This window comes from Acromyrmex echinatior, chromosome 14 (genome assembly GCF_024713525.1).
Source record: "Acromyrmex echinatior isolate Ae372 chromosome 14, ASM2471352v2, whole genome shotgun sequence".
NCBI lineage: Eukaryota > Metazoa > Arthropoda > Insecta > Hymenoptera > Formicidae > Acromyrmex > Acromyrmex echinatior.
Genome location: NC_141865.1, coordinates 99,810 through 125,768, shown reverse-complemented (window position 1 = coordinate 125,768; position 25,959 = coordinate 99,810). Strand labels below are relative to the sequence as shown.

The window sequence follows — 25,959 nt, the reverse complement described above, 5'->3', positions numbered from 1 at the left end:
ATACTCTTGTTAAATATAATATTTAATTCTAAAAAAAATAGACCAAGTGGGAAATAGTAAAAATATACGTATTTTATGATAATTCCGGGAAGTTGCGAAACATTTCACAGTGAAAGGTGGTTATTTAATCGATCGATGAAGGGGACACTGCCTTTGTGTCGTTACAGATCTTTGGTTGCATGAGGAAAAATTATGTGAAACATTAAAAAGGAATTATATGAAACATTAAAGTTGTGAGTCTTATTCTATAAAGCAAAAAAATACCGAATATGCGCATACGTGAATAATAAATATATCTATACATTTAATTACATAAATTTTTATAATTTTTGTTAGTAAAAAATATCCTTTATCTCTTTTTTTCGCGAAATATCGGAGATACGTACACATATATTTATATTATTTCTGATATAAGATACGTCGCTTTATTATAATGATTATAATTACCTTCCTTTGTAAAACACAATGACTATTGATGATTTTTTTTAATATAATAATTTTTGTAAAGATACATATAATATAATTTGTAATAGCATCCCTATCTCATGGATAAAAAGGTCGTGAAATATGACATAGCAGTTTGCATCATCTTAAAATTGAATATCAATCTATTACAATGTTATATAGAATTATAAAAAATATTTTTTCTAAATATGTAAATTAGACGTAATTACCGAACTGCACATAGTCATAGACAGAATAAACATCTTTCCAGCCGTGAGTGTACATGGAGAGAGACTTCTATAAAGAAGTATTCTTAATAATCTTCTAGTTTTTATGGAAAATGTATACCATGATGAACCGTATCTAACATAAAATGCATGATGAAATTGATTGATTCTTTTATATGGATATTAATTGGCATTAATTTTAGCATTAATTGATTATTATAATTTAAGTTAAACCTTATCAATTAATAAAAAATTATTTTAATCGTATAAAATTGGATACTATCGATAAATAGACTTATGATATCTCTTTAAAAATTATTGTGAAAAATTGAAAAACTATTTAAAAAATTATAATTAAATAATATATAATAATTTATTATTAAATATCGTAAGATCTTAAATATTTCTCTTGTTTGCATTCAAAGATAAAAAAACTTTATACAAATTCGAATACTTACGCTTTATCGAAAACTTCTGTGCTTCGATCTATCAATAATTGTCCAGGAATACACATACATACGAGGTGTATAAACACAGCGCAAATAAAAAAAATGGATCTTATTATCTCGTTGATGTGTTCCAGGTTTTTGATAAGCTGCAAAATTTAAGTATCGTGTTATACAATGTATTTTTCAATAGAGATATACGTACTTTTTAAAATACACACCTGTATTCCGATCACACTCATATTCAGCATATTCAGAGATAGAAGAATGAACATTGCTTGAGTAAATGTAGAATTCAGTATTTGGACATGTCTAAAAAAAAAGAGAGAGAAAGAAAGAGAAAGATCGGATAAAATAATTTAATATAAATGATCGAGTGATTAGTGACAATATTGTTATCGAGTAGACTGTTATTGTTATCGAGTAGATTGTTGTTATAGACAACAGAAATGTGCATGTAGTACAAACTCTAATGCAAGTTGATGTCTTTTCAAGCACATTATCAATTCACGATAATCATTGCCAGTAGAACCGTGTTTCTCCATCAATAGATGACAATGCCTTCCTACATATTTTTTGTTGTTGTCTGATTTAGTTTCTGCTTTAACAGTAATGTTTTCAAGACGATGGCTTTGAAATGAAATATTGTTAATTAGCAATTAGTAATTTTGACCATTTGATGTGATTTTTATTTTTAGTTTATTCATTCAAAAATAAACAAAATGTTTGAAACATTTGTTTGTAAAAAATATAACTATAGAATCTTATTTTAATTTTATTCACCTGATAGCTATAAATAAACTGCAAACATGCAATACACACATTATATACGTAGTATCGATGGTGAACAGAATTATTATGGTAATTAAACTCGTAGCATAACAATGAAGTAATATTGGATAATAATATTTTTCTTTGTCTACTCTGTATTCAACCGAATATACGTATATCAATGGCCGCGACTCGTTCAGCGGTTTTACGACGTCCAAGATTCTTGGTATCAATGGAATTAGCAAATAAAATATTGTAAAGACGATAAAATATACTGCAAAAGGAACATATGACTTATTAATTGCATCAAATGTTAAAAGACTTCTTTTTCTTCTTCTTCTTACGTTAGGCCTCTGACCTGTATTACACCTCTCTCATATGCTTGTAGTGCACACGCTGATTATTCGGCCTGATTATTCAGCCACAAACATATGGGACCTACAGTTTTAATGCCGGTTCCGAACGGCGGATTTTTCGAGAGGTGGGCAAGGATACTCTCGGGAGAGGTTGCCGGCCTTTTCCGAGAGGAGACACGAGCTAAATATTTTAATTGACCTACTGGGATCGAACCCAGGACCTCTGGCATGATAGACCAGTGCCTGTCTGCCATGCCACGCTCGCGCTCGACTTCTTTTTCAACATGATTATTTCATAATTTCATAAATATTTTGTAAAAATATATGGAAATTTTAGACTTTGAAAAAATTAATTTTAATTTAAAAAAAGCTCTTTTTATATATATTTACACTAGAAAAATTGAATATAAAATTTTTGCAATTACAATATTTTAGTCGATGACACATCATAATTTGTCTGTAAAGATTTAAAAATTATTTATTTCTGTACCTCCAAAGTATTTTGTCACTTTTTGGCTGATACTAGCGTAATATCTCATAATATGACGTTCAAATTCGCTATTAAAAAACTCCCAGTGTTCGCACATAAGTTGCAATAACCGTCGGAACTGATCAATGCAAAAAGATAATGATAAGCGAATATACATTATAGTCCAAGACCCCACCGCGAGTTTGTGCACCTATCGCGTATGCAGATGAAATGTAAAAAAAATCGAAGTTCATGTAAGGAAATCCTTTAAGGAAATCCTAACGCAAAGCTCGATCTCTGACAAAATCACTGTAGTCTATAACATATACTATAGTCTATAACAATTATATTATTAAAATTATGAGATTATACTTTCCTAAAAAAAATACATCACCATGATGTAACATAATTTCATAAATTATACGTCACTTTTTCAGTGTTTGAGCATATTTTATTATATTTGAAACAGTAAATAATAAATAAAAAAACTGGAAAAACAAAAATAAATAATAGCAAAAAAATTTTTGTTAAGATATAATCTTTTTATTACATAAAAAAATAGTTTTTATTTAGAAAATTTTTTATTACATATAAAAAATATATTTCTTTCATTTAAAAAAAGAATTGCAAAATTAATTAAATAAATTAATTAAATAAATTATTTTTTTTATTCTATTAGCAAGAAATAATCAAAAAACTTCTTCAAATAAAAAAAATTGAGTCGATGTCAATAAATAACAAATAAATAACAATTTCATCCATTTGTGATATCACAGTGACAAATTTTGCATTGCGTAAATGTTATATATGCATTTCATCTCAATACATAATTGTTATATGTCTATCCTGTCGCCGTTTCGTATTTAAATCATATCATTGTTATGTAACTACTATAGGTAAAATGAGACGATAAATTTGAGAACATTCTCCGCAAATTCACGTAACTTTTGACATCATTGTTACGATCCAAAAAATTAAAATTATGAGTTACGAGTTTGAGATGTATTTGTGTTTGTTGAGTACATACGCAATGGGTCATTTTTTCAAAATTTTTTAATCAAAACCGTCGTAATTAATGACATTTCTGATCACTTTTTTTAGGCATCCTTGTGGTTTAGTGTTGCCCTCGACACGAACTTCAATTTTTTTTTTACATTTCATCTGCAAACGCGATGCACAAACTCGTGGTAGGATCTCATATTATCGATATTGATTTATATAGTACTTACTTTGTGATTATTCACAATGATATTAATCAACTTTGTACTAGCACCAAAAATACAAGTAATGACAATTATAGCTTCAACGATAACATCCATATTACCCCAAGTATCGTATACTAGAAGCACCTAAAAATCAACAATGACGTAGGCAATATTAAAGTACAAGTGACAACTATTTTTTTTAATATAAGGAAAGAATTAAATTCACTTAAAAAATTTGCACTACTATATATACTTGAAATTAATACAATATGTTACCTGAGTTACGAAGCTAGCATAATGTATCGTTGATAAGAGACACGGTAAGAACACTTTCAGCACCCTTCGCTGATACGGCCAAACACCGATTCCTGACAAAAATAGTTTATTGATGGCATAGTACTTTTCCATTTCCGGATTCATATCGTATGTGAGTTATTTTGCAATGTACCATCGCGACTCAGCTCCCCTTGTTTTGTACGATTTTATGGAGGGGAAAATGACATGAATAATCAATATGATTACAGTAATATCAGATTGTCAGTTCGATAATTTGGGATTGTCAAATGTATATAAGTCGTGGAAGATACTCGTACATATTAAATCGATCGATGTCGAGAATGTTGCGTACTACATATGTTAAAATATAGACAAGAATGGAAAATATGTATTTTTTTTAATAAGTACTTTTTGAGGTAGAAATCTATCTTGAAAAAAAAATCGGTTTTTTTCTTCCTAAGTCAATGTCATTTAAATTACTACTTGCATACTATATTATAATTTGCAACAGAACTTTAGTCACCTTATACGTAGAAATAATAAATTGTTTACGAAGTAAGTTATAAGGTGAAATATTATTTCCTCGCAAAGAGAAAAATAGTTTCATTGTGAAATAAGCAGTAGGCGATTTGAGTGTACTGGAATATAAATTGAAATTTAGAGTATTGATGCATATTTTATCGAATTTCTGGTTTATAACGAGAATATGTTTATAGATAAAAATAAGGGACATGTATAATATTTTTTTAAATATTTTTTTGTATATAGAGAGCGTAACTCTCTTAAAAAATTGATTTTTTTTCTTCCTCAATGAATATTATCTAAACCTTCAAAGATATGAAAAAATGTTTTAAATAAAATTTGAATGATTTCAAGAGTACTTTATAATATTAACAAATTTATTTCTCATTTTTGTCTATATTTTAACATATGCGAAACTTATTAAAATTCGGACGTCACTTGTTAAAAAATTATAAATAAAGAAGTTTAAGAAATAACGTATATGATATCTCTTTTCCACCATATAAAACAGAATTTTTCTGCTTTAAAGTATATTTTACAACTTTCCACGCAAAATGATTCCTACTGCAAAAACGTTCTTTTCCTGTATAACAAGAATACATGTAATATATTATAAACAAAAAGAATAAAATTTCTTCTTCAGAAGAATTCAAGAAAGAAAACTAATTCTAAGAGATTGTGCGCTATTCAGTTTTTTCTATAAAAGTGTAAATTTAAGATGCAATACTGCAAATAAAGTCAAAAATCTATTAGTCGCTTCTAGTACTATTTATATCAGTTCTTTCGAATTTTAAAATCTAAATGTTGCGCACGTTAAAAACTTTTCATAATATTTTCAACGAATTTATTTCGAACAGAAATGTATTGACTGACTCTTCAGTGATCAATGCCTCAATTACGAGTATTATAAAATATATTTTTCAAAACGCATTGCGTATATATAATTTTAAATACTTAAGAATTTATTAATTTTTAAGATGGAACTACAAAAAAATATTTAATTACAGAAAACTCGCTATTTCAGAGAAGAGAATGTCGTAAAGTAAGACATAGCAGTCTGCACCACCTTAAAATAAGAATATCATTCTTTCAATACAATGTATAACTTAACACATATATTTTATATATACACGATATCATTTACAAATCATATAATTTGTAATACAATGATGCTTACCGAACTATAATTGGCCATTGACATCACGTACAGTTTACCGGCAGTTAATGTGCATGGCACAATACTCCTGTAAAGCAATATCCGCAGCACTTTCTTGGTTTTTAACGAAAATGTATACCAATGCGACCTACAACTAAGACATCTTCTTTCAGATTAAGAATTTAATTAATTACTAATATATTAATAAAATCAGTTACTAATAATTAAATTAATTAATCATTAAAATATATTTTTCAATAATGGAATTATGATTACATTCTCTTGTAATTATATTGTACAATATAATACACAATATTTTAAGATACAAAAAATGACAAGATCAAATTTAGGATGAGAGAGTTACTATGTACTATATATCACGGGAAATTATGCGTTAATGATATTGTGATATTGTATTTAATATGTAATACATTGTCCAATGTTCATTAAATAATATAGTAATGATTACATTAGAATATCCAGCACATTTTCCCGACGATATTTTCTCTCTATTTTATCTATGAAATGTTATATAGTATTTTTACACGCTATTGAACACATCTAAGCTGTGGTCCATCAGTCTCTGTCCTGGCAGGGACATGCATAAAAGATGGAAAAACGTCGCTAAACACGAGGCAGTGTATCTAATAATATTCTCAATACTATCGAGGTTATTGATTACCTAGATAAATGGAATTATCTAGATAAATGCTATCTATTAACAAATTTTGTCTTAACATATAATTATCTATTCTGTTATGTACTTACTTGAACTCCTATAAGGCTCATGCCAACTATGTTACACAACAATTGGATACCTGTCGATAACGTGAAGGAAGATTCTAATATGCAAACATACCTAGCAATGAAAATAATCCGTAAGTCTAGTTATAAGTTGATATAATATGATAATGGATAAACAATAAATCATTCTTATAGCTAAGATAATATCCGAATAATTTAATATCCCAATTTTTAGTCAGTACAATGACGCGCTAATATTCAAGGAATACAAACTTAATTGCAAGCTGATGTTTTCGCAAGCACGTGACAAATTCATAAAAAATCTCCTTCTCTTTGAAGCAAGTATCTTCGATTTTTACATCTTGATACGTTCTTTCTTTGCTTTTCGCGAAGTAACTTGTTTTATCAATGTGTCCTTTTGAAATAACATGCTCTAATCGATACCTGGACAAATGTTAATGTCCAACAAATATCTGAAATTTTATCCGAGCATCTACATTATAGTACTATAAAATATTAAAAAGTTATGTTTACCCAATGGCTGCGAATAAACTGCAGCCATGCTCCACGTATGATATGTATGTAGTATCGACGCATACTATGATCGATATAATCAGTACAATCGCCACGTAAGAATGGAATAAGATGGGATAGTAGTATTTCTCTCGATCTACACGGTACTCGACCTCGATTAATAATTTTCGCGGACGAGTGTTGTTGAGAGGCATTACAATGTCCATGATCTGCGGCGACATCGGAATTATCATGAACAGTGCCAGCGACGTGTAAATATAAACTGCGAACAATGATCGACATCTCTACTGCTTAATTGTTTTTCAATTGATATAGCTGGTATAACAATGACAGCATATATGCTGTTTTCGAAATGATTAAATCGATTCATTATGTTTAATCATGGTCAAGCGGAAGAAATCCAGGAAATTAAGGTTTCTTACTTGAATAAAGTATTAGCACTTTTCTACCAAACGTAACGTAATCCTGCATGATCTCAATGTCCGTGGAATTGGTAAACACCTGCCAGTGATATTCAATTAAAGAAAACAAGTGCCGCGTCTAAAGATACAAAGCGTTTTTATGAGAAGATTAAGTCATACAATATGAAATGCAATCACACGTGTAAACACGATCTGTAAAAGGGATTTATTTATACCTTCTTAATATTAAGAATAAGATTAAACAATTTCGTAAAACAGCCGATAATAATTATCGTCGAAATCATGCACTCGACTGCGATATTAACGTTACCCCAAGTATCGAACATGCATATGATCTGAGAGAATGAAGTATTACTGTAAGAGGTGTCAAAGAAGCCATAATATTGAGATAACTGTAACGTTGTAATATATTCCAGTGACGATGAATAGCTATCACTATTTAAAAGTCAGATATTAGCCAAGAAATCAGCAAATCGGAAGCGCTCTATATATTTTAACAAAAATAAATACGGATCGAATCCGAAAATGTACATGCGTAGCTTCATAAATAGTTGCAAGATGGAATAATTACATAGTTACCTCTGCTATAAGAACGCTGATAGAGATTAACACTATCGTGCTGGGTATCAATATCCTCTTTGTCCTGCTCTGATAAGGCCAGATACCGATCTGCGACATGAAGATTTTGTTAATGCGGTAGTAACGCAATACGATCGACTGCATGGTAAACTTGCCACCATAATAAGAGATCGGTGAATAAACTGAAGAAGACATATACGGGATGCATACGGGATGTAATCAAGTTTTACACGTTCAATGTTCGTAATGATACATTGTCAGTTATTCGTTCAGGTAGTCGTTCATTTAGAATTGTCGTTCGAGCAGCGGGAGCTCGAGGCGATATCGATTTGCGCGAACGGACGATTAGTGCTTTTCTTTGCGATAGTTCAATTCAAGACTTTGACAAAAAACCAAGTTATTCTCAAATTATACTTCTCAGATTAATTGTGTCTTACCTAATCAAGCTATATCTCTTATCATATCTTTTTTTTAATGAGATTTAAAAAATTACAGGAATTTAAAAAATGGACTGCTTATATAATTTATTTGTGAAATAATTTGTGACAATTGCGATAATTTAATTACTTCGTATTTATACGTTTATATTAATTGGTTGGAATTTTTAATTACCTTCTTTTATCCATTATTTAATTTATTTTTTTAATCTTAAGTGTCTTAATTATTCTTTTTTCATTAACATTTACATAAGAATTATACAGGAAATTGTGATAATAAATATACTCGACAAATGTATTACATATTAGTACATTTGTATAAATACACTAGCATTAAATAATGAAATTTATTTAATTAATTAATATTTTTATTTGTACTATAAAGATGCATAAGAACATTATTTTAATGCAAAGGATTATCAGAAAGTCAAGTCATAGCCATAGAACGTCAAAGCCATAAAATTCATTCCATTGGGAAATCCCATCTGCACAATCTGAAAAAAAGAGACACTATTGAAATAAAAATATAATATTTAAATGTAATATTAACCTACGAATTTATATCGTGAATTTTCGTATTGTACAAAAGTTCTTTAATGACACTATAAGTTTTCATCATAGTGTCATCATCTTGTTCAATGTATGACTTCTCATTAAGATAAGTATAATGTATCCTTTTGAATCTCTCTCTTGATTCTTTTGCATATTCATACAAATAATATCTTAGGAATGTACTAACATTTACCAGCAAATTAGAGCATAATATTGCAGAAGATTGAAATTATATTTCCATTAAACTCGTAATCTACCAATAGATTCTGTTGATATAATCTGATAACAGATTGCAGCAGAAACCAAATTTAAATTGTCATTTCGTAATCATTGAAATGGAACATATTTAACTGGTTATGAAAGCAGAGTTTTACTCGGTTTCTACAATCCTTTTGTCATCATATTTTGTTAGCAGATTCTATTTTATTTCCACTGGCATTCTGTCGACCAAATTTGTCGACACGTCAATTCGTGCCTTCAAATTTTATTATAGACCGTGGGAGTTTTGGACTGTACAGGGAAAAATGTAAGTATGTTTTTCTATCTTCGAGTAAATTACACTTTATGAGCATTATAATTTTACTGAAAAAAAAAATTTTTAATCCAATTGAATTATGTCCCATTTTTCTATATTAACCCTCCGTGAACCAGATGGGGATTACGATGTGATATACCAGCAAGATAAATTTCTATAATTTCTTAAAAAGTACCGCGCACATATTGCCGATTTCGTGCAACTGGAAAGTACGTTGTTACCAATCATACTAAATTATAGTATATTTATGATGAAGTATAGCATGAGGTATGAGATATACCCACATATGATCCATGTTGATTTTCCATTTGGTTCGCGATAAAATATAAAGAGTTAATAACACTTTACATTTTCGCACATACTTGCTATTTTTTATTTGATATTCATTTATTGTTTAGAATAATAGCTTCATTTCGCGAACACGTAGCTAACACTGACGTATACTTACATGGAACACATTGAATTCGCAAATTGCTCAGGCGACAAAATTACGACTCATTTACGTTATTCCCGCGTAAATGACTCGATCGACAATTGTAACGAAAAGCTACGATGAAAAGGGTTGCGTGCAAATAATTGATGGTATAATGACGGACGTTTATTCTGCAACACAAGGAATTGTTAATGTCCCAGCGCTTTGCTTGGTGTCGAACGTACGCAAAATAAAGCAAGTATCATTGATGTAGTTCGTATTTCTAAGAATGATCGAGCGAAAGGACATTTTGCAAAGTCGGTATTATGCAATTCCTAGATTATACATGACGTTAGCAGGATTATGGCCGTATCATCCAATTCGCAATAGATATCTGCATTTTGTACCAATGTTTATGATCTGTTCGATCATTCTTATACCCATGGTACATAATTTACTTTACTTAAGAAAAGAATAATGACATGAATCTCAAGAAATTTTGTATTTTCTTTGTATCAAATTTTTTATATAAAATCTATCGATATATGTTCTTTTATATAAAATTTGCAACGCTCTTTATAGCGTTCGACTCAATTATTAATTTATTAACCAGCTTGGTTCACACAAAAATATCTTGAGGCTCAGATTTTCTTTTAGAAAGAATTAATCATTATCTCATCAATATTTTACAACATCTATATCAACATTTTATAATATAGCTATTGTATGTTCACATCGCCTTGACGGATCTCGATGATTTATTCGAATGTATGCCAACGATATTAATCACAATAATATTCAGTTTTAAATTAGCGAGCTTGATGGCAAACAGTAAGAAAGTAAATATAATGTGATTATATATGCAAATTTTATTAATGCGATTAACGTCACGTAGTCTAATTCTTACTGGCCAATAACAAATATCATTGTTATCGTAAAAAAAACGAGTATATGTTTGTAGATAGAGGCCTGTCTTAAAACGATAGAGGACGATTGGTTGTCATTAAAAACGGATAGTGAAAAGGCTATTCTGCAACGACATGCTATACATGGTCAATATCTGACGATATTTTATGCAGGTACATCAAAAAGAAGATAGACTAAGTTTCGTTTTGATAAAATCTCTTGGAAGAAGAGTATATTAAAAAACTGAAAATTTGCTAGAAAACTCTTTTCCAGTAACTTGATAAAATCTTTCAGCGACGCTCTTTGTATTATTCACATGTTTCCAGTCTTTATGATTTCGACGGGATTACTCTACATGTTCAAGTCAATCGTGTTAATAATGATAGAGGATACATCAAACTCGACTAGATTGGCCGCAACGAAACTACCTTTCCGCGTGGAATACGGCTACAGAATAGATCAGTACTTCTATCCGATAGTGATTCATTGTTATCTAACCGTATACTCTCATGTGACCGCCACGGTTGCTGCTGATACCTTCTACTTCGCTTTGATTCAACATGCCTGCGGGATGTTCTCGGTTGTCGGGTAAGAGTATCAGGAACAATATTTTAAAAACTGATAATAGGAAACAAACGTCATGACCGATATTACAAAAAACACTTCGATATAGAAAAAAATCAAGATCGGTTGTCACAATTTTTGAATTATTTTTAGGAAAAATTAAACATAAAATTTTTAAACATTATGTACGTTATAATGCTTATATATTTACATCTCTTGGGTATCTTTAAAAAAGATTATTTTTGAATACATCATATAAATAGTTATTTAATTTTAAATAAAGCTGCAAAAATTTGACAATTAGTCTCGTAATTGTCATACGTTGTTAATAACATAGGATTGGTAGTGACATATTTTACATACATATGGATAAAACATATGAAAAAACGCAAATTTTTTTTAATATCGGTTCATATGTGAAAATAATAATAATTATAGTATTAATGTAAGTAAAATAATAACACTGTCCGACAAAATTTGATCTTTTTTTCCTATGGCGATCATGACAAATATTTTTTAGTAAATTCGAAATCACTAAATTCAAATCCACCAGCGAAAGATGTCTATCACGTCAGATTTTTTAAATAAATCGAATAATATGAGTCAAAAACAGCTTTTTTTTACCATTTTTAGTAAAACAGTTTGTATTCATAATTTTTCTAAGAGAGATTATATTCAAAATTCTTTATTACAATAATGATTAATTAACATAAAAAGATATAGGATATGTCATTTTTATGATTACAAAAAAATTGCGATTGGTAATGCTAAGAATTGATAAAACAAAGGAGATCATCTCTAAATGCTAGCGCGATTTTCATTTTTCTAAAATTTTTTTATTCATATCAACTGCATTTAGATACAAAATGCATGCACGCTATTTTACTATTGCGCATCTTCGAGAATACAACTTTGTCTAATTTATTTCCTTCCGCCATGGAAGGAGATAACAAAAATTTACTCACCAACTTCATTTTCTTAAAAGTCGTTGCAATATACACGATGCTTTTAGCGCAACAGCAATCAGTACAGTAAAAATAAGAGAATATCTTGTCGCTGATTAAGTTTAAACTTTTACGAATAACTTTAACAATCGGCCCCGATCTCTTTTACATTGCTTGTTTCGGTCCCGGTCTCTCCTACATTGTTTGTGTCTTCTTAATTTCAATTTAAATAAAGTCGATGATGATGATCTGAAAATTTAATTTGCCAAGAACATTATCATTTTAGTAGCTTCCAGACACATGCTGGAACATATTGGCGAGGATATTAATGAAAATTTTAATCTGAAGCCCCACAAAATGAATGACAATGATTACAATAAAGCTCTCAGTTGCTTACGCAAGCATCTGCATGTAATAAAGTACGTGTTATTTTTATTAATTTTAATAATGTGTACTTTACGTTCTATTGTTTGTAATGCATTCAAATTTCGCTTAGATTCGCAGAACTGATCGATTCCACGTTTGCCAATATATTCTTGGTCAGCGTTAGTTTGAATATGATCGGTGGCAGTATATGCGGTATTCAAGTACGTTCCGATTTTTTTATGTTATATTTCACAATGAGAATTATTGCAAAAAAGAGAATTTTTTTATCTAAGTATTAATAATAATATTTATGTCTTCTGATATGAATGTTTTTTCTCTCAAATCATTGAAAACTCTTCATATAATAATACGGAAATAGTACGAAAGGAAATGTATGTTTCAGGTGCTGATGAATCTAAATGACGCGAAAGACATAGTAGCACCTCTCGCTATTTACATTGCTCAACTCACCCATCTTTTCTTTCAATTTTGGCAGGCTCAATTTTTATTAGATTACAGCGTCGTTCCATACGAATCGATGTAAGAAATCAAATCCTTTTGGGTTCATTCAAGAGCTGTCGTTATCTTTTTGAAACATCAATATTCCTAAAATCGAAAAGCTGCAAAGAACATAAACTTTTCAGTTTTTACTGCTATTTATTAATCATGATTTGAATTATAGTTGCAGAGCAAATTGGTATTACACCTCGGAAAGATGCAAAAAACTTTTACTGCTAATCATGAGTAGAACCATATCACCATGCAGAATAACTGCTGGCAAAGTGGTGACTCTATCCATTGAAAGTTTCGGCGTGGTAAATATAACTTTATTATTTGATAGTTTCTCTTGCATCTTTAGTCTTAAGATATAATTAATGTTTCTCTAAAGGTTCTGAAAACATCAATGTCCTATTTTACGATGCTGCGCTCTTTCCATTAACAATTTCAACATGTGTGTGCAGGCTAGCTTGTTAAAAAAACTCTACAAGCCATATCAGCACGTGGATCATCGTGATACATTTACGTGACAATTAATCTGAGTTATTTTAATTGTTAAAGATATCAAAAATATAAAATTTTATGCTAACAAATCTCAAAAATCTTTTTTCTTATCACATACATGTGTATATACATACACATAACTTCTGCATATAAGCTGCTCGGTACTAAAAATCTCATTACTAAAAATAGTATACGTAATATAAACTATAAATTAACAGTAGAGCTACAATCGATTATCAAATAATTATTTTGATATGAAAATCTCAAAAAAGAGACCGAGAAATTTGAGAGAGATTTGAGAAAAATTGCATTTAAAATTGCATTTAAAAAAAATTTTTTTAAATTCAAATATTGCATTGTAACGACAAATATATTATTGCACTGCTCCAATAATGCATTTAGAGTGAATCCCGAGAAAATTGCATTAAAATTGCATTTAAAAAAATTTTTGAAAAATTCAATGGAATTGCATTGTAAGACCGTAATCAATACACATAGACAGCCACATTAGCAAAATGACATGCTATTATTTAAATTTGCATAACTCAAAATATATACAGTCGAATAAAACAGCAAACAACATACTCAAAAATACATATATTCATGTGATAATACGCTCAAGTTTAAGAAAAATGAGAAAATAGGTGTAATTAAATGCTAAAATGTACCTTAGAAATATTTCGAAATACTTGAAAATAAAAATGCGTTATAATAAGTGCTGACTATCCAATATTGATATATTAATGTCATGGCGAAATGTCATGGTGTAACGGCGAAATGCGAACAAATAATTCCATAATCATTAGGATTTGCTATATATAATAGCGAAAATAAGAGAGGTCATAATATCTACATTAATCATAATATTAAATAATATTATGGCCTTCTCCTCTACTTATGGATTAATAATTCAATTTATTATCAGCTTTATTCGATGCACGGCGAGAACACTATTGATTCCATTGTATCGAGTTATCACTCTTCGCAAAACTGCGATCGAAAGATGTAGTAGGAACTTACATTGAAGGGTGATATAATTGTATGTCGTGGGAAATAATTGCATAATGTCATAATTACGGTCATGCAATGCTGCGACATAAGGAATTGATAATAACTATTCTCGCAACTTACCGAGTGACGACTGTGACGTGTGTATTCACAAGAAATCGTCGATAATTCGTAGTCTTAGTGTTTCTGAAAATGGATGAACGAAAGAACATTTGGCAAAGCCGCTTTTATACAGTTCCTAGAGCGTACATGAGTTTAGTAGGAATATGGCCTTATCACAGGTTTCGCGACAGGTGTTTTCTTTTTGTGCCGATGTTTACGTTTTCCATCACCATTCTTATACCACAAGTAGGTGGTCACTAATTGTATCGCTTGTCTTTTCTTTTTATCCTCCAACATACATCTGGAAATATTAATGTATATTTTATATTATATTATATATCAATTAGATGATAATATATGTCTTATATATATTATATACTAATACATATAAAAATGTAATGCATTCTATAGTTATTGTATCTTCTAATCGCCGCGGTGGATCTCGACGATGTATTCTCTTGCACACCATCGATGTGGATCACCATAATATTCAGCTTTAAATTAGGGTGGTTGATAATGAATAATAAGAAAGTATGTGACTATCGCATATTCAATGATGTGATTAATAAGATAGAAATTTTGATCGAAAATTCTTGGAAAATTTAAGGGTTGAACCTTCTATAAATAGATTACCGACTTCGTCTCCATGTTTGAAGACAGCGCTGAACAGCGCCACATTTGTGTTCACTCACTCTCACATATAAATCACACGGATGATAATGCTAGTGTTTTCATATAAATTCACGCAATACTCACAGATAGAACGCATGCATATGCATATATGAACTGAAACAAAAACAACTCGGAATTAGGTTTATCAGAAAGAATCAAGCGAGAGTGTAGCGGAGAGTGTTTCCCTTCTCTGATTGGATCCGCCATTTATAGTGCACTTCCGCAAATGTGCATATGTATATGTCATATACACAATACTAGTGCGGTACAATATTAGTGTGTACAACACCGTATGTTCCATCACGCTCCTACTCATTTCAACAGTGCACTACAAATGGCGGCTTCCGGGTGAATCCCCTCCCTCAATTCTCTCTGAGGTTTATCTGAGTATATCTCCCGATTTATCTCTTTTTACATTGAGTGAGCAGTCTAGTTATAAAAGTCTGGATATTCTGTGTGTAACACGTGTAGTTTTCTTCTTTTTTTTATATAGATGCAAATTTTTTATTTCGGTACTGCAATAACAACATCGCGAAAAATGCGGACGCACCTTGTATTTATAGTTGAAGACCTGTCTAAAAACAATGGAGGACGATTGGTTATCGTTGAATACGGATATAGAAAGAAACATTCTACAACGTCACACTGCATACGGACGATATATCACGCTAACATATGGAAGTATGTCATGGAAACTGCTTTAGAAGATATCACGTTCTTTTTTTGAAAACCAAGCCAAAGCGATCTAATGCGTATCTCGTGTTTTCAGTCTTCATGCAGTTTGTAGGAATTCTTCTCATCTCAAAGTCGATCGTAACGATTCTGCTGGAGGATACTTCGGATGCGACGATATCTTCTCTAGTGGCGGAAGCGAAACTACCTCTTCGCGTGGAATATGGAGAAATGTTAAATCAATATTTGTATCCGATGGCGGTACACTGTTATTTAGCCGTATTCTCCCATATCAGCATCACGATCGCAGTTGATTCTTGCTACATCGCTCTGATTCGGCACGCGTGCGGGATGTTCGCGATTGTTGGGTAAGAGTATCATACTCGCGATTGATAATTACAAATTGAAATATGATAAGAAAGGTGAACATAAGCGATATCGCGTCCATTCAATCTACATTCTAATACTTCGTCATTCATCTTCGAATCCGCTTCGAACCCAGCCCGGATAAAAAAGTGGCTGGTTTCGATCTCGCCAGGAGTATTATCTTTTGAGCGGCTTTCCAGACACATGCTGGAACACATTGGCAAAGACAGCAAGGACAATTTCGATCTGAAACCCGACAAGGTAAAAGACGACAATTACAACAGAACTTTGAGCTGTCTGCGCAAGCATCTGCATGTGATACAGTGCGTGTTAATAGCTTCATAATGAAATATATTGCACATTTTTAATTTCGATATTGTTTAATCGCGTTTAGTTTTTCGCGATTTCACAGATTCGCGGAACTGATTGAGTCTACGTTCACAAATATATTCCTAGTCAGCGTTTGCCTGAACATGATTGGAGGTAGTATGATCGGCATACAAGTATGTAAATTTCTGTTATTTCATAATAAAATTTTCTTCAAAGAAAATTATGCAAGCAAAAAAATCGATTTTTAGCAAAAATAATTCATATTTAGCGAAAATTTTTAGAATTTCTGGAATCTATTAAATACGTATATTTCAGGTAATCTTAAACTTAAACGATGCAAAGGATATCGTAGAACCCTTTGCTATTTATATCGCGCAACTCATTCATCTCTTCCTACAATTCTGGCCAGCTCAATTTCTATTAGATTATAGTATCCTTCCTTATGAATCAATGTAAGAACATAATTTCTTTTAATAAATTATTTTTTTCTGGACGTGTAATTCATAATCTTTCTATAATTTTTTTGAATTTATTTTAGAAAAAATATATATTAGCAATACATTTTTTTTTCACTTAGAATTACGCTCAAGTAATCTTATTCCAAACTGTAGTTGCAGATCAAATTGGTATTACACTTCGGGAAGATGTCGAAAACTTCTTTTTTTAATCATGAATAGGAGTTTGTTACCATGCAAAATAACTGCTGGTAAGATCGTGCCTTTGACTATTGAAAACTTTGGCAGGGTAAGCCAATTGCATCAATATATTCACTATTCTTATTTTCACAATTTCTTAATTTCTATCCCTAAAAAAAAATTTTGATTTCACTCTTCTCAAAGGTTCTAAAAACAATGATGTCTTATTTCACGATGCTACGTTCCTTTAAATGACGATTTCAACGTATTTTTCTGCAATTTATAAAGTTTTTATAAAATTCATGTAGGTATTTACATATAATTTGCCATGACCACAGTTTCAGCAAGTGATAAATTTGAGTTAATTTAAAAATATCAAAAATATGTGATAAAATATTAGATGGTAACAAATCTTATATCTTTTCAGTGTCGTTCGTACACAATAATGGGTCTTTCTGGCATTGATTTTTGATTACTTTCTAACTTTCATTTTCTTGGCATTGATATTGTATTTCATTTTTCCATTTTTTTGTTATCTCGAATAATACTAGCTAAAAGTGACTCACTGTGTCTGATACTGACTGGTCAACATATTAAGACTCAGTTTTGGAATTATTCATAGTAATGTTTATGATATGGTGCTTTGTGATCACGGTGAGCGTCTTTATTTTTGGGATAATTAATTATAATTTTAAAGTTTTTTGATAAATAAGTTTTCCATAGTCTCTATATTTCCAATATTTTCTTATTTTCATTCATTTTTTTTCTTTCACTCTTTTTGAGTTTAATTCTGACACTTAAATTCTCGATGTAGAGGTGCTCACCATGACAGGATAATTTTTATTCACAGTTTATATATGTTAGTTTGTGTTGTCTTCGAGGAAGGCTCAAAAGTAAGCCGAAATATGTAAGCGCGTTTGGTAGAATAAAGAAGTTTTACGCTTTGTAGGTGTATTATTTGCGCGACTCTCTTCTGCGCACCTGACTCCTAGTGCCCTTATTCTTTTCAATTTCTTTTGATTTATAAGGAGTCTTTGTTAGTTTGATTTGTTATACGGATTTATATCTTTTATTACAATAAAAAATTTTAATATATTAGGGCAATTAATTGAAATGTAGCGGATGAAAAATTCAGACATTGAAATCAACTATATAATAATAATTATCATGATTGGCAATGCACTTCTTCCATTATAAAACTATATAACTGCCCTGTTCCTTAAATAAAATTTCTTGGACTGAACCTTTCCTGAGATTGAACCCACTCGTAAACAGCTTCTTGCACTGCTGCGTCCGATATAAATTTTCTGTCTTTCAGATTCTTCTTCAGTACCCCGATTCTGTAACTCTTAACTTTTAATGATAGTTCAGTAATATTAAGTTGTAACACAGTTTTTTAATCTAAATAAAATGTATATGTGCGCAATGACAATATAATGATATCAAACTATTGTTAAAAATTACAGATTCATATATATATATATATATATATATATATATATATATATATATATAATATATATATTATTTTTTTTAATTCTTTAATTCTTTTAATTTATAAAGAAATTATTCATAAAAATTTTTTTTCTATTGCTCACTTTCCTTTAAACTTCTGATTAGCTTAATTTTTATTAGATTATTATTAGATAGCATCCTTCCTTACGAATCAATATAAGAATATAATTTGTTTTAGGAAATTATTGTAATTTTTTTGGACATGTGATATACGCAATTCATAACTTTTTTAATATTTTTGAATTTTTTACCAACATATATTAATAATAAACATATTTGTCTTTATTATATATTTAAAATAGAGAGATAATGAAACAATTCGAAAATCACGTATATGTGCAAACTCTTGAAACCACATTTATTAACATTACTATATTTTGTCAATTTTACTTCAATCTAACATTTCAGCAATTTCAAAGTTTGTAGAAGCTAGATTATTAGTGCGTTTCATCATGTCTCTCATGAAATAACATTTCACCTTTCTATATTATTCATTATCTTCTATTTATTTTTTCAATTATTCAAAATAATTCAGAGTTCAGTCGTTTCTTTGCGATTCAGTCGTTTCTTGCGAAGATAAAATAAAAGTGTTCAGAAGTTGAATTCAAATCGAGTTCACATAAAACATTTAGTAATACGGAATATGAAAGTAAAAGAAAATGTCAAAGAGAAATAACCTCAATGCAATACTGTCGTCGAGTAGGAAATAAAAACAATCAATAAGTAATTTTCTGTAGTTTATTGAACATATAGAACAGTTGATATAGACTGCAATCTTCTTATTCTGAAAAATGTTCGACACTAAGGACATTGAACGCAATCGACGTTACGCTCTTCTCAAGTTATACCTGACCATCTCTGGATTATGGCCATATCATAATTTCCGCGACAGATGTATTCGCTTCGTGCCGTTCTTTGTGTTCTCCTTCAGTATTGCGATACCTCAGGTATATACATTAAAAAAATCGCAGGAAAAGGATTCATTTATTTGCTGCAAAGTTATTGATTATATATTTTTTTCTTTGAACGATCAGAAATATATTTATATTCAACGAATCCTACTAATTAAATAAATAATATTAAAACGATGTAATAGGGCTAATGAGAGCTCTCACTACAGTAATTTAGAGAGAGAGAGAGAAAGAGAGAGAGAACAAAAGTTGCGTTATATTTTTAATATAAGTGCATTTCCTACATATATATATATATATATATATATTTATATATATATATATATATATATACACATTCACTGTCCTTTTCTCCAAATACATAATTATGAACGAATATTTCGGCCATTGTTGCTCTCATTACTGCAGTGACTCACATTAACCTTATCACATCATTTTAATATTACTAAGAAAAATTGCATCATGAATAGAGAAATATTGTATCATCGATTAGGAATTTATTTACGAAATAATTCGTTAAAAAGACCGTTTTTATGTAATGACGTTTAACACATATTGATAATTTTAAAATTTTATTATGACTTTGTTAACATTGAAAATGATTTAATAATAGATCGAAACGTTTGTTATATACTATTATATCTGATTTTATTATTAAAGTTTTCAATTATAAGCACATAAGAACCAGAATGATTCATTAATCCTCGATTTCACAAACCTTTTAATATTGTTTATTTAAAATATTGAGTTTATTATATTTTTTTATCATTTTTTTAATTTGATTAATTAAATTTACACACATTATAAATTTTTGAAGTATACATGAATAACTTTAATATAATCAGAAGATAGAAAAAAAAGAAAAAGGACAGACAAAATCAGTTTTCATGTAATTAATCAAAAGTAATTGTAAATCCGTGAATGTGTGAAATTAAAATAAGTAAATATATGTATGTAATATTTTTCTATTATAAGGTAAATCCAGATCATAAGTTCCACGTTTTTTAAAATTGATACACTGTAACTTCCTGAAGATGTAGATTAACGAAACGAACATAGTTACGTATTGTATTTGATTTCCTTACAATAACTTCACATAGATTTTTTAATGAAAATATAAAACAACAAATGACTAGAGATTTCTAAAAGAAATGTAGGAAAATGACTCTTCGTGAAATTGTCCGGGTTATATAAGCCTTATGTTATAGAAATGCAAGGAAATTCACTTTTTAAATCTTTTGTCATACAAAAACTTATTCAAGGAATATAATTATTTATTTTCTTACTCTGTGGGAGATTACAAAAAAAATGTTTCTTTAAGAATAACCATTATAAAAAAAAAAATGTAGGAATTTTTATTTTTTTCAGTGAATAGTCACTGATTATCTAATAGCATACTTGGCACTAATCAGCGAAGTTTAACTAATTATATTTCTCCACCCAAAAAAAATCAACGACACACAGATGTATCGCTATATCCTTGTTGTTCACTCATATTAAACAAGGATGAGATGTGTCACTGTGTCGTATTGTGTTGCTTGTTGGAAGGCACACTAAGAAAGAAAGATAATTTGAGCATTATATACTTGAAATATTGATATTTGCATATTAATTTCAATCTTTAATACCATATTTATTGAATTTATACACTAAAACATCTTACATTATATCTTTTTGATTATAAATATGTATATGTATATGTAATATGATTATAATATATACAAAAGTTGACTAATTTCTTCATTACGTTTCACTTTACTAATTCCAATATAGGTACTTTATTTACTAATTGGCTCTGTAACTCTCGATGATGTGTTCGAGAGTATGCCATCTCTAATTATCAGTATATTATTCAGCTCTAAATTATTAATTATAATGTTAAATAGCAAGAAAGTAAGTGATGAATTTTCAAACTTGCATTAATATTGGACTTTTATACGAAAAAATGTTACAATGGCAAGAAATATGGCATGTGTTTAGGTAAAGATTTGTCTTAATACAATACAAAAGGACTGGCAATTAGTAAATACAGATGTAGAAAGAATTATTTTGCAACAGCATACAAGATATGGACAGTATCTGGCGACATTTTATGCAGGTGTGTATATAATTGTAGAAACTTGTGACAATTCTTAAACGCACACATATACCTATATATAAGTGCGCATTTTGGATCATATTTTCTGCGATTTTGTAAAATATTATTATTGCGCCTTTAAAAAAATATTTCTTAAAGAATATACTTACTGTGAAAAAAATCTTATATACTTTAAACATATATAAACACATGACTTGAAGATCTTTCTACGAATATCATTCATTCTAGTTTTTGTGCATACAATGACGACACTTTTCATGCTTAAACCAATCATAGTGAGTCTGATTACGGATATTTCCAATACGACAAAATCTTCTATACCAATTGCATCGAGATTACCTTTTAATGTTGAATACGGCGAAAAATTCAATCAATATATATATCTGATAGCAATGCATAATTATGTGGCCGTGTTTACTCGCTCGTTCGCCACAATAGCGGTTGACAACTTGTACTATGTTTTAATTCAACATGCTTGTGGAATGTTCTCGATTATTGGGTAAGTTCTTTTTTTATTATAAAAAGATAACAATTCTTAAATTGCTATCAATTTTTTCGATGATTTATTATATAAAAATCTGAATTTGTCAAAAGCATCGGTATTTTTCATGGCATAGAAATGTACTGGAGAACATTGGAAAAAATAATGCGAACGATTTCAATGCGAAATCAGATAAGATTAAAGACAACAATTATAACAAAACTTTACACTGTTTGCGTAGACATCTCGATGTGATAGAGTATGTATAAAAAAATAATGGTAACCATTTCTGCCATTAATAAATAATATTTACATATTAATTTACATATATTTACATAAAAAATTTAGTGTTCTTATTTCACAGATTTGCGGAAAATATCGAAGCATTATTTATGAAGATATTTCTGATAAATCTTAACTTAAATATGATCTGTGGCAGTTTAGCTGGTGTACAAGTATATATCAACTTTTCTTTTTTATATTACAAATAATTTTGAATGAAGATTTTTATTATACATATTTTAACGACAAAAAATTATGAAAGAAAAATAATTTCCAGTGTCCATCTTCATAATCAGGTTAAATTTGACCAGTGTAACAACCAAAAAAAAAAGAAAAATAAGTTAAATGTTCATTTCAGGTGTTAATGAATTTAGAGAGAAACGCAAGTGACATCTCCGTGCCTATAATTATCTATACTGCACAATTCATCCATTTGTTTCTTCATTTCTGGAACGCACAATTTTTACTTGACTATAGCGTTCTGCCATATAGATCTATGTAAGAATGCAAGTTAATTCAAGTCTATTCCTTCATAATTTAATTATCATTTTTTTGAATTTTTTCCTTTCTTTAGTCTAGAAAGGCTAGTATATGAAATATATACAGAGTGTTTGATAAGTAATGATAAAACTCTTGCAACAGAGGTAGAGTGAATTAAATTAAGTCGAAAACTCCTGTACCATTTTGCAATTTTTGCAATAATTAACAAGATATTAATCACTAAAGATCGCAGAATATTGATTTTCAATAATTTTTTACTCAAATACTTTCAATTTTAAAACAGCAAATGACAAAAATTGTTTATTTTCTTCTCTAAGAATTTTTTTAGAATTTTTATTAATTTTTTAGTACTGTATTTTCTTATTTTTATCAACATGAGAAAATACAGTATTAAAACATTCTGAAAAAATTCTAAAAAAATTTTTTAAAAATGTTTAGAACATGAGAAAAAAATAAACAATTTTTGTATTTTACTATTTTTCTGTAAAGTATTTCTTGATAGTATTTGAGTAAAAAATGATTCAAGACTAATATTCGGCAATTTTTAAATTAATATCTCGTTAACTATTGCGAAAATTGCAAAATAGTAGCAGACTTTTCGACTCGGTTTAGTCCATTGTCTTTATGCGAGAGTTTTATTTTTACTTATCAAACTCCCTGTATGGTTTTTTATACTTTTGGTGCATATCTACAATTGCCACAAATAATTTCGCGCTTATAATTTTTTTAATTCTAATGAAATTGCAATTCCTTCATATGTAACAAGAAGAATAAAAAGATAAATTATAGTTTCCCATATTGGATGTCAAAATACAGATTTAATAGAAACATAAATACTTACAGTTCAATATTAATGTAAAGATTTACTATATTTATTATTTTAATTCATATTTATTTTATTTCGAATAATAGCTGCAGAGCGAATTGGTATTATACTTCGCAAAAATGTCAAAAACTCCTTCTCCTGATCATGAACAGAACGACGATACCATGCAAAATCACCGCCGGCAAAATAGTGATTCTATCTATTGAAAGCTTCACTACGGTAAGTATAATAAAGTAAAATAAGAAAGTATATTATAAGTATATTCTATTCCTATATTTTAAATTATTTTGTTGTATTTATTTTGTTGTATTTATTTTATTGTATTTATTTCTTAAAGGTTTTAAAAACGTCTATATCTTATCTCACTATGTTTCGTTCTCTCCAGTGATGATTTGGCGCATGAATAATTTATTCAAAACTGTCTAAATTGAAATACATCTCTTTAATAGAATAAAAATCGTATGTTATAAATATTTTTCTTTTCTTTTTATAATTTCTAATATTTTTCTTCAATTTTATAACAACTAAAATATAAATATTATATGTGTAAAAATAAATGCATATATTTCTTCACAATAAATAGCATTATCTTTTGCTCCATATAGATATATTGTAACCTTTCATAATATCTAGAAGTTTGCTTACGTACAACATAGTTTACTTAAATTAAAAACTTTGAATTTTTCATTTTTATCTTTTCATATCTTATTTTTGATGAGACGAAAAAATGTTTTAGAAAGATGAAAGTGGAACGGTTTCGAGAGGAATATATTTTGATCACATTTTTTTCTAGGTGTTAAAAGATCACCTTCATTTTTTAAATATTATATTATATGATTTTTTTTAAATATGATTCCACTTTTTATTATTTCACATACAGAAATATCAAGATAAAGAGCTATCGAAAGGAAGGATCAAAATATTTTATACATTACTCTAGCACATATTGACATAAAATATTAAATATCTCGTAAACTATTAATTTTTTTATAATTATCTATTATTGTGCGGAAATCGGTGGTCAATATTTCGAACAATTACTATGCTAACTTACACGATGGTATGTCTTAAATACCCTTTTGCAAATGATTAATAGACTGATTTGATAGATAATAAAATAAAAGCTTGAAGATATGAAGATTTGTTTGTTTTAAATTTAACACTTTAGATTTAAATATAGGAAATTGGAAGACCTTTCTGATGAATGTATCATTTGATCTATCTTCTTATCTAAAATTTTCTATGGATTGGCACCCCCATTTAAAAGGTTAAAGTTGAAGGTAAAAATTATTACGTGCGCACGCATACACACACATATCTATATACAGGGTGTTAAAAAAGTGTCGAAACTCCTCAATATTCTGGAAACTAATAATTTTCGAAAAAAATTCAAAAAAAATTCAGACAAAAATTGTAAATTTAAAAAACTGGTCTTATCAGTTTGAGAGGCATCGCCAAAATTAGGTCAAGGTCATATCAATTTTTTAAATAGAAATCCGCATTTTCATTGCGTATTCTTGTATTCTTCTTATCTCGAGAGCTTTTCAAGATACTAAAAAAATATACATACATTATACAATATTTACTTCAATTTGTTAAAAATGTTCTTATAAAATATTATTAACTTGTACAGTATAAATATAAAAATATGAAGAGATTTTGAATATATTTAATTACCCTTTTTATTCAAA

The 25,959-nt window shown here is 29.1% G+C and overlaps 5 protein-coding genes across 11 annotated transcripts in view; 3 read left to right on the top strand and 2 right to left on the bottom strand.

Annotated features, from left to right (window-relative positions):
• Positions 1–268: 268 nt before the first annotated feature.
• Positions 269–8,346, bottom strand: LOC105152774 (uncharacterized). Of its 2 annotated transcripts, XM_087413269.1 has the most exons (16): positions 8,152–8,346; positions 7,788–7,907; positions 7,573–7,690; positions 7,151–7,412; positions 6,890–7,060; positions 6,641–6,731; positions 6,418–6,554; positions 5,894–6,026; positions 3,943–4,062; positions 2,735–2,852; positions 1,901–2,162; positions 1,586–1,747; positions 1,339–1,429; positions 1,130–1,266; positions 675–807; positions 269–589 (listed from the first exon to the last, which is right to left on the bottom strand). In XM_087413269.1, the coding sequence occupies exons 1-16, from the start codon at positions 8,344–8,346 to the stop codon at positions 539–541; spliced, it is 2,301 nt and encodes a 766-aa protein (XP_087269395.1). In that variant the 3' UTR covers positions 269–538. The 2 variants fall into 2 exon arrangements, with proteins under 2 accessions (XP_087269395.1, XP_087269394.1); XM_087413268.1 differs by lacking the exons at positions 5,894–6,026; positions 6,418–6,554; positions 6,641–6,731; ... (3 more) ...; positions 7,788–7,907; positions 8,152–8,346 and adding an exon at positions 4,195–5,826.
• A 1,905-nt stretch (positions 8,347–10,251) lies between these two features.
• LOC105152773 (odorant receptor 13a) lies at positions 10,252–13,958 on the top strand. 3 transcript variants are annotated; one of them, XM_087413280.1, is made up of 9 exons: positions 10,252–10,342; positions 10,807–10,926; positions 11,049–11,166; positions 11,320–11,581; positions 12,798–12,920; positions 12,998–13,088; positions 13,271–13,407; positions 13,550–13,682; positions 13,757–13,958. In XM_087413280.1, exons 2-9 carry the CDS (start codon positions 10,858–10,860, stop codon positions 13,805–13,807), a joined length of 984 nt encoding a protein of 327 aa, XP_087269406.1. In that variant the 5' UTR covers positions 10,252–10,342; positions 10,807–10,857; the 3' UTR covers positions 13,808–13,958. The 3 variants fall into 3 exon arrangements, with proteins under 3 accessions (XP_087269406.1, XP_087269404.1, XP_087269405.1); XM_087413278.1 differs by having other exon boundaries at positions 10,273–10,532; XM_087413279.1 differs by lacking the exon at positions 12,798–12,920 and having other exon boundaries at positions 10,273–10,532.
• Positions 13,959–15,069: 1,111 nt separating this feature from the next.
• On the top strand, positions 15,070–18,309 carry LOC105152767 (uncharacterized). Of its 4 annotated transcripts, XM_087413264.1 has the most exons (10): positions 15,070–15,225; positions 15,391–15,510; positions 16,215–16,332; positions 16,421–16,691; positions 16,890–17,012; positions 17,102–17,192; positions 17,335–17,471; positions 17,631–17,763; positions 17,859–17,958; positions 18,082–18,309. In XM_087413264.1, the coding sequence occupies exons 1-9, from the start codon at positions 15,070–15,072 to the stop codon at positions 17,907–17,909; spliced, it is 1,200 nt and encodes a 399-aa protein (XP_087269390.1). In that variant the 3' UTR covers positions 17,910–17,958; positions 18,082–18,309. The 4 variants fall into 4 exon arrangements, with proteins under 4 accessions (XP_087269390.1, XP_087269389.1, XP_087269391.1 ...); XM_087413263.1 differs by having other exon boundaries at positions 17,631–18,309; XM_087413265.1 differs by lacking the exons at positions 17,859–17,958; positions 18,082–18,309 and having other exon boundaries at positions 17,102–17,172; positions 17,631–17,720.
• A 920-nt stretch (positions 18,310–19,229) lies between these two features.
• LOC105152765 (odorant receptor 13a-like) lies at positions 19,230–24,848 on the top strand. The gene is made up of 9 exons (XM_087413271.1): positions 19,230–20,116; positions 21,854–21,973; positions 22,061–22,178; positions 22,407–22,677; positions 22,796–22,918; positions 23,024–23,114; positions 23,300–23,439; positions 24,355–24,487; positions 24,606–24,848. The coding sequence occupies exons 1-9, from the start codon at positions 19,961–19,963 to the stop codon at positions 24,654–24,656; spliced, it is 1,203 nt and encodes a 400-aa protein (XP_087269397.1). The 5' UTR covers positions 19,230–19,960; the 3' UTR covers positions 24,657–24,848.
• mus81 (mus81 structure-specific endonuclease subunit) overlaps positions 21,351–25,959 on the bottom strand; it is a 32,620-nt gene continuing 28,011 nt past the window's right edge. The window contains exon 6 of the mRNA XM_087413261.1: positions 21,351–21,633. The gene's annotated coding sequence lies outside the window, so the exon portion shown is untranslated. The remainder of the gene's footprint in view (positions 21,634–25,959) is intronic.